Below are 9,612 nucleotides of genomic sequence, written 5' to 3'. Positions count from 1 at the left end.
GATACCCAGCAGAACTAAAAAACTATTTAGTTGAATGACAGTACTGTTGAGCAGTACTGCGCTTTAAAGCCTGGTTGACCCACCACTCAGGGTAAACAACATATACAGGATCTGTCCCAGCTGTCTTTAAGGCAGCTAGAGTCAAGCCTCTTTTCAAGAAACCAACTCTTGACCCGTCTTCTGTCCACAACTACAGACCGGTATCCCTTCTATCGTTCTTATCTAAAACCCTGAACACTGTCTCTAACCCACTTGACCCTCACCAATCCGGTTTTAAGGCTGGGCACTCTACTGAGAGTACTCTCCTTGCTGTCACGGAGGCCCTCCACTCTGCTCAAGCTTCCTCCCTCTCCTCTGTTCTCATTCTCCTGGACCCATCTGCTGCATTCGACACAGTAAACCAACCCGATCCTTCACTCCACCCTCTCAGAATTGGGCATCTCTGGCTCTGCACTCTGCACCATGCTGGTTTGCATGCTACCTGGTTGATCGCTCTTACCAGGTGACAAGGAGAGGATCGCTGTCCTGTCCACAAGCCTTCACCACTGGGGTCTGCCAGCCAGGGCTCCGTCCTAGGGCCTTACCGTTCTCCCTCTGTACCAAATCTCTTGCCTCTGTAATTTCCTCACATGGTTTCTCCTACCGCTGCTCCTCTCTTTCCTCCCCTCTGACTCACAGGTGGCAACACGTGTCTCTGCGTGTCTTGCAGACATTTTGGAGGTCAGCCCACCACCTCAAGATCAACCTTAATAAGACTGAGCTGCTCTTCCTCCCTGGGAAAGGCTGCCCTCTCCAAGACCTCTCCATCACAGTAGAGAACTCTACGATGACCTTCTCCCAGACAGCCAAGAACCTTGGGGTGATCCTTGATAGCCACTTATCCTGTGCGGCGAGCATTACAGCGACAGCACGCTCCTGCAGATTCTTCCTCTACAACATCAAAAGGATACGTCCATTCCTCACTAGAGAAGCAGCAGAACTCTTGGTCCAGACACTTGTCATCTCCCACCTTGACTACTCCAACACAGCCTCTCAACACAGCCACATCAGACCTCTGCAGCTCATTCAGAATGTTGTCGCCCATCTGATGTTCAACCTCCCCAAATTGTCCCATGTCACCCCTCTCCTTCGCACCCTTCACTGGTTCCTGGTAGCAGCTCGCATGAGATTCAAGACTCTGGTGTTCGCCTACCGGACGGCAAAGGGAACAGGCCCTACCTGCAAGCAATGGTCAGCCCCGAAACACCTGCCCATTCGTTCTACTTCCACCTCGCTTCAGTCCTCTACTGGACGACTGGCACTGCCACCTCTACATGGATGCAGCGGTCGCACTACCCAGTCACAGATTTTCACTGTCCGGCACCCCGCTGGTGGAATGAGCTTCCTATTGCTGTCAGGACTGCAGAGTCGCTACCTATCGCCGTCGACTGAAAACCCATCTCTCCAGGCTACACCTTAACTGTCCCTCCTGAGACCTCTTCATCCCCTCTACCCTACTGTACAGCTTCTCTACTATAAATAAGTAGCATTATGATTGCCAATGGCCCCTGGCCCGAGCATAGATTATTTTTCTGATAGATAGATGATTCACTTACTTAGACAAATATATTTGTTGTAAGTCACTTAAGATAAATGCTAAATGCCAAAAATGTAAAAGAAATAATGTATTCCTAATAAAGCAATTTCATTATAAATGTAAAATCACAGTCTTATGCTTTAGTAACAGTAACCGTAGAGCTAGTTTAGCTGACTGTCTGTGTGACTGCCCTCAGAAGTTTAGTTTTACAGCAAAGTTGCAGTGAGGTTTGTGGTTTCAGTGGCACACTGCCCTGTCTGAACGCTGTTTCTATCAACATCCTCTTGACTTATCTGAGCAGAAAGATGTACTGCACAGGTAACTTTATGCTGTTATTTCCCTATCATTACTTAAATAAAACAAAGTTTGTAGGGCAGTTGCATTTCTAAAATGTCTCTTTATTACTTTTACTAAAGCGAAACACCATGTTGTCCATGTTGTTCACTGTTTCATCGATAGTGGTTAGTGGAAATGACAGTCCTTTCCAAAATCACTGTAATTTTCTAATGTTTTTAGAGTGCACTCAATCCCACACTCAATGATGTTTGTGTCGTTTGGAATGCCTGGTATGAACCACCTGCAAGCTCCTAATTTCTCAAGCTGATGACCCTTCAGGGGTGTGTGACCTCACTGTTGTTCTGGTAGAGCAAGCAGGCTGATGTCACAAATAGATTGAGCGTTTTGTGTAGGTCAACTAAATGCATTCCAATAAGCTTTTGAAGGAATTGTTGAGGAGACGATGAATGATACCATTTCAACATCAGTGTAAATAGGACTGACAAAATGGTCCAAGAAAGGCACAGTTAGAAACTGTACAGTTAATACGTTAAGTAGAAAGTCTAAAAGGGATGTAAATGGAAATCTCTATGTTGTGGAAGAGTTTACAAGGTACAATAGGGCTATTAGACAGTCTTAACACCTAATATGGTCCATGCCATCCATCACCATCTTTCTAAAAAAGTGAAATAGGCAGCACACACACACAAATACATCTCATGTCAGACCTGCTTCATTGAAGTACAGTGCATTTTATTGTATTTAGTCACCTCCCCATTCCTTTTCTAACACGGAAGATGGAATACAGTTGTAGTTTTTTTCCCAGGAGGATATGCTTTTAGCCAGGACGGCAATGGAACGCTGAGAAAAAAGTTTGTATCCACATTTTCTCGCCCGTTTCGCTTCGGAGACTGAGTGATTGCAGACCTAAACGGACTCAAATGGCAACGAAGGTAAGGTCAATTCTGTATGAAATTCTCTCCACGTATGAAGTGAATTAAATGTTATCAAATGTCTTACTCTTCGGTATTTGGGCCGATTTGTTGGCATCAGCATCAATCCATATGAGAGAGAAAGCGCATGATGTTTTACTTGTATGTTTGACATATTTATAAGCAGAGAATAAGGTTGCGTGTCTTGCTTGTGTGAGTAACTCGTTAGGAATAACATTGTTGGACTCTGTCCAAATGTATCATGCGGTATTTTACGCGGTCGTATTGCACCTGGGATGCCAATGGTGCCATTTACGCAAACGTGATCAATTTCCGTATCTGAGCAAGCGAGAAAATTACAGCAACAACCTCCCAAAAATACTGCATGTTTAATATTCTATAATGTTTCTCAGTATTGGTGATTTTGGTGACAACGCGTTTGTCTGCACAGTCGGCTGTAATGTCAAATAAAGTCTATCTATCTATCTAATGGAAGGAACGGGGAATCAATCAAGATAGCGCATTTTGCTTCTAATCAAAGAGAGAGAAAGGCCCAGCAGGTTATGCAAAAGTAAAAAGAAAAAGATCAGGATGATGATAAGAATAATAATCATCAAAAAGTGTCATTGCAGTGATGTATACAGTCCTTTAAAAAGTATAGAATCCATTTAATTGGGTTTTCTCCCACTGATCTACACAGCTTACTGGACGCTTTCAAGGTGAAAGAAACTGGGAAAAAACGTTTTCTAAACGTTTTTGTTTGAAGATAAACACAACTATGAAGATCTTATGTACCATAAGCCACTTTGCAATGGTATTCCTATAGTTAGTTCTCAAATGCAAACATATTTTAATGTTGAACTTGTCCATCTGAGTGTAATAATTACGATTACAATAATCAATTACAATGGATTATGATATTATTCATTATTGATCAGGCCACAAACTAAGACCATTTTCTATGACCAACCCATTTTTCTCTTACTTCAAAAGGTGCAATATGTAACTTTTCCCCCTTGAAAATAACACTAAATAAACCATGCTGAATCATTACTTATGATGCATTAGCAGCCTGTTACCTACTGGACTGCATGGGAGCCGCAGGCATTTCTCAGAGCTGGAAGCCGACCTAAGTAACGGAAGCCTTTGTGTGCAAATAAGTTTGTAACATTTATTCTGATGATTTTCCTAGTAAATCATTATTTTTGTTTTGTTTAGGGAATGAAGGGTATAGTGACTGTCTCCGCTGGCTGGGTCATTTCTGTGTTCATGTTTCCAAACTAAATAGTGGTTGCATTTATAACCACAAAAACATCCAGCGAAAACAGCCAGCCCTCTCCAAACCTTAACCTCATTGAAAACCTCTGGAATGTGATCAAGAGGAAGATGGATGGTCACAAGCCATCAAACTAAGCCGAGCTGCTTGAATTGTTACACCAGGAGTGGCATGAAGTCATCCAACAGCATTGTGAAAGACTTGGAGAGCGTGCCAAGACGCATGAAAGCTATGATTGAAAATCAGGGTTATTCCACCAAATATTGATTTCTGAACTATTCCTCCGTTAAAACATAGTATTGTAATAGTAATAGTATTGTGTTGTTTAAAAATGAATATGAACTTGATTTCTTCACATTATTTTTACTTGTAATTTGGGAGAAATGTCAGTAGTTCATAGAATGAAACAAATGTTAATTTTACTCAAACACATACCTATAAATAGTAAAACCAGAGAAATTCATAATTTTGCAGGGGTCTGAAGATTCCAAAAGTATGAAAAGCCTGAGAAAGGCAGACATTAATTTCTCTTTTGCGGTGTCCGAGGTCTACACCCAGAGGGTAAACATGTAGAGGTGTCGTTGTGTAAACATCTAGGAGAGGTGTCAGTATCTGAGTAACCTGCAGGAAGGAGTGCTACTGCTATGGGCTTTACTTCAACTATTCTACTGGGAATACCTAGCTTATGTTCTTTCCTGTGCTGAATATTATATTTAGGTACAGTATTAGCAGTGGTGTGCCGTCAGGGCCAGCAAGGCCTTCTCTGCTGGCCTAAACATCATCAGAATATACATTTTATTTAATATATTTTTCCCACAAATATGTATTAATGATTCCCCATAGTCTATTCTCTTCATTTCATAGCTTTCCTCTTGGTTGCGCTGCTTCCAGTCTCCAATTGAGATTTGGAGGGCTGGCCTTTATGTTAGAGCTTTTATCCAATCAAAATGTGTTGCTAGGGGGCTCCCAAATCTGCCCGCCTTCACAACAGACGGTGCCGCGAATTCGACCTGTAACTTTACGTTGGAACGAGAAAACCTGTGGCGTTCCTAGTAAACCTACGTAGATGCGAGCAAAATCAACAACGGCGCCTGCTGGAAGGCTCAATCTGATGTCAGCACCCAGCACGTCTTTTGATTGGATACGCACTATTGCTACGCACTATTGCTACGCACTATTGATATTCACTATTGAGATGCGGAACTATGCCGGTAGATGTGAAACTGTTGAAAGGGCGCAGGGAAACGGAGCCTCACAACGAAAGCTTTCGTTGACTGATCGATAATACTGATCGATTGTGTCCTGTTTTTGGGTAAACAATAACTTTCATTTAGGGGACACAATGAAAGCGCCAAGTCCACAAACAGAGGAAACTACGTTGAGCTTCTTTCTTTTCTGGCTGAAAACAACCCAGATTTACATTACCACCTGTCCACAAACAAAGTGTTTACTGGGACGTCAGGCAAAATACAAAACGACCTGATTTTTGCTATTGCTGAAGTGATGGAAGAAGAGATCAAAATGGAGATTAAAAAGGCACCCTTTGTCGCTATTATGGTGGACGAGACGACAGACGTGGGTAATGTAGCGATCTTAAAGATGTTAGTTTAACACTCTTCATTGTAAATGCGGATTTATTGATTAAAAATGCTTCGGAAATATTAATATAACTCTGTTGTACTTGTCTGACTATGTTAAGGTGATGCAACGCCCGGTTATACTGTGTTTCTGTCTAGTTTCTAGAGCCATGGCGTCATAACGATGGTATTAAGAGGTAGAATAATTCAGGTAGGAATGTGTCGGACATCACTGAAGGCCTAGGTGTGAAATGCACCGCCCGCCACTGAGTATTAGGCTATGTAATCCTTCTCTTAGGGAATCATTCATATATTCATCGATCATTCATAGTACTTGCCTATCTGACTCTGAGATAGGGGATTCAAACATTTGAAAATACCAGAAATAGCAATTCGTTAGAAGGGTGTGGCAGACCAGAAACAATATGACCCGCCCTAAAAGCTTATCACAAAGGTGTATTGTTCTCTGGTAAACATTAGTTCGACCGTTGTGTGATAACACATATTTTACTACCAGGTCCAAGATACAGTATCTGTGGTCATACGAGGTCACACAAATGACTATGCTTCACAGTACAACCCAGGAATCGCACACTATACAGTAGTGCCTTGCTGCACATTAAGCCTGCAATTTCAAAACATTTGTTAGGATTTGTTTATGATCTACATTTGTTAGGATTTGTTTATGATCTACATTTGTTAGGATTTGTTTATGATCTACCTGCTCCAACAGTCAAAGTTGGGAAACAAATCATCAGAATTGTATTAATTAACTAAAGAAGACAAAAACCTGAATGTATTGATTGCATAACAAGTATATGATCTTATTCTTAATCCCTCTTTCTTTGCACTCTCACACACTGACAGTACTCAGCCCTGGAGCTGGCGTTAAACACCCTTGTCACTGGGTTCCACAATGCCACAGTTCACAACGCTCCCACACTGACCACAGAGGAGTTCCAGACCCTGCTGTCCACACAGCTGCCTGCCGTCACCAAGGTAACGCCTCCACCACTCCCAACACATGGTATCAGGGAGGTCAAAATGACCAATTTAGCAACTATGTCAGCTAAAACTAAGGCAATCCGGGCCCTACAATTCTGAAGAGGAATTACTACCCTTAAACTTGGCAGTGTCAACCATCACATCGGTAACTCTTATTGGAAATAGATCCAAAGATGTGGCACCGACAGTTACTATCAAGAACTTGTAATGAAATGCTAGTCACGTGATAATTCGCCTGGTTATGACATGGTGGAAAACATTGTAAAAGGAACTGCATAACCCAACTTCTCTTCTCTCTCTAACAGAAAGCAGGGGATGAGCAAGGTGTCAGGCAGCTACTGCAGCAGATAGGTGTGGAGGACGGTCAAGGGGTTTCATTTGAGAACTTCTGGAACTTGGTCCAAATGCTGGCCACCATCCAGTTTGGCTTAAAGAGCCAAGAGAAGAGCACCAAGTGTAGCTGCGTTCTGCAGTGAGGAACCGCCTGACACATTAACATTGACAACCAACCATGCAACTTTAGAGAAGAGGTTCCACCCAAATCCCAGTTAAATGTTTGCCACCAACCACTACACCCGGTACACTAACATCATCACCCGTCCCCTGAGGCCTCCGGATGCCCCCCACCAGAGTCTCCTAGTTCTGTCCCCAAATATAATCAGAAAGTAAATCAGTCTTAAATACTTATTTGTTTAATTCAGTAAATCAGGCACCCAACCTCTAATAGCATCACATTTTGTGTGTTCATTGTTTCTTGTCACATTATAGTAACAATATAGTAAGGACTCAAATGGACTAGCACTGTGTGTCATCTTATGATTATTATTCTCATGATTATTCTACTTGAATAAATGTGCAGTTTTCTTTATTATCTCTCATGCATTTGTATTGTATTATTCTTGGCATATACTGTACTATTTGCAATGTGCATGCATGTTTGCTAACAATATGAGCTTGAGGTTTTTGGGGTTCCACTTCCTCGACTCTAACATGTGTGAGCAATCATCTCCTGCTCAACTATACAGGTTGTTCTGGATCCTCATTACTGTGGGGATCACAGCAAATGCAACAATGCGCATCAGTTTTTGGATTGAGTCATTGTCATATTTGAACCAAGTGTTGTCATGACACCAGTTTTAATGTCCTTTTGTTATACAACAAAAATATATATTTGTTTTGTTTTGTTTTTCACTACACACTGTATTACCCTGTTAATGTAATACCTACTCTAGATAGATGATCACACATACAGCATTACATATTTGTAAAAGTGAAAATGATTTACCTTTATTGGCGCTGCGGGTGAATTGGAAGTAGGCCGAGTCTGGTAAAAGTATACTCACCAAACACGTTATTAGGAACACTATACTGCTGGGTAGGGCTTCTCTTTGCTCTCAAAACAGCCTCAATTATTTGTGGCATTGATTCCACAAGATGTTGGAAACATTCCTTCTGGTCCATGATGACATGATTGCATCATGCAAGATTTTTCAGGTGCACTTTCAAGCTGTGAATCTTTAAAGTTTTGGTGAATCTTTAAATATTGGTCAGCAACAATACTCAAATAGGCTGTGGCATTCAAGCGATGATTGATTGGTATTAATGGGCCCAAAGTGTGCCAAGAAAACATTCCTTACACCACCTCCACCAGCTTGGACTGTTGACACAAGGCAGGTTGGGTCCATGGATTCATGCTGTTGGCGCCAAATTCTGACCCTACCTTCTGTGTGCCTCAGCAGAAATCAAGATTCATCAGACCAGGCTACGTTTTTTCCAGTCTTCAACTATCCGTTTGTTTGTAAGACTGATGTGCCCACTGCAGCCTTGGCTTTCTGTACTTGGCTGACAGAAGTAGAACACGATGTGACCTTCTGCTGTTGGAGCCCATCTGCCTCAAGGTTCAATGCATTGTGCTTCTGAGATGCTTTTCTGCTCACCACAATTGTACAGAGTGGTTAGCTGAGTGACCAGTATGTAGCCTTTCTGTCAGCTCGAACCAGTCTGGCCATTCTCCATTGACCTCTCTCATCAACAAGGTGTTTCCGTCCGCCCTCCATAGCTCACTGGATGTTTTTTGTTTATTGTACCATTGTCAGTGCAGTGGACTCTTGAGCCAGTTGGGCGCGAAATTCCCAGGAGATCAGCAGTTTTAGACATACTCAAACCAGCCTGTCTGACTGGCACCAACAATCATGCCACGGTCAAAATCACTGAGATCACATTTGTTGCCCATTTTGATTGTTGATGTGAACATTACCTGAAGCTGCTGGCATTGCACTGGCATTGCACTGATGCTACACGTTTCGCTGATTAGATAATTGCATGAATGAGAAGGTGTATAGGTGTTCCTAATAAAGTGTTTCAGTATAGGCCTACTGTGATAGTAGTAAATTCGAGAATGATATTAGTGATCAGTTTGAAGAAAAAACTGTCTGAATGCAAGAATATTGTCAGACTCGGTTCCTTGGAGATTACTCTTTAGATAGATATTGATATGCAACTGGAGCTTTATTACACGTCACATCCAATATCTGGGATGGTGGGCTAACAGCGCTCCCTGCAGGCTACAATCGGTACACCTAATGCTTTTAATAATTACATGGTATCCTCCTGTATATTGTGTAAATCACCATTAACATTTGATCTGTAGCTCTCCGCTGGCTGAAGCATTGAACGTCGCAACAAAAACAAAATATATTACACATACCCATAGAGAATACATGGGGAAAGTTAGCATTATCCAGAGAATGAACGGGGAAATGCCTGCAGCTCTAGGTTGGGGATGTAGCTCAGTAGGTTCAGGGTTCAATCCCCTGCATCTCCAATGTGCCAATCAAGAAGATTATGTGCTGCCTACATTTAATTTCAACTATTTTTTAAGAGACGGACATAAAGACATAGAATGGGTGTAATACGACTCGGTGTTACGCAGCAGCTTCCCATATGGTCTAGCGGTTAGGATTCCTGGTT

At 42.1% G+C, this 9,612-nt stretch overlaps 1 protein-coding gene across 1 annotated transcript; it reads left to right on the top strand.

Annotated features, from left to right (window-relative positions):
- Positions 1 to 2,710: 2,710 nt before the first annotated feature.
- On the top strand, positions 2,711 to 7,118 carry s100v1 (S100 calcium binding protein V1; the record flags this gene model as incomplete). Its single annotated transcript, XM_080540934.1, has 3 exons — positions 2,711 to 2,805; positions 6,505 to 6,636; positions 6,948 to 7,118. The coding sequence occupies exons 1-3, from the start codon at positions 2,794 to 2,796 to the stop codon at positions 7,116 to 7,118; spliced, it is 315 nt and encodes a 104-aa protein (XP_080397060.1). The 5' UTR covers positions 2,711 to 2,793.
- Between the last annotated feature and the right edge of the window lie 2,494 nt (positions 7,119 to 9,612).

Source organism: Nansenia antarctica, assembly GCF_963989245.1.
Source record: "Nansenia antarctica genome assembly, chromosome: 10".
NCBI lineage: Eukaryota > Metazoa > Chordata > Actinopteri > Argentiniformes > Microstomatidae > Nansenia > Nansenia antarctica.
This window is presented reverse-complemented; position numbering and strand designations above follow the sequence as displayed.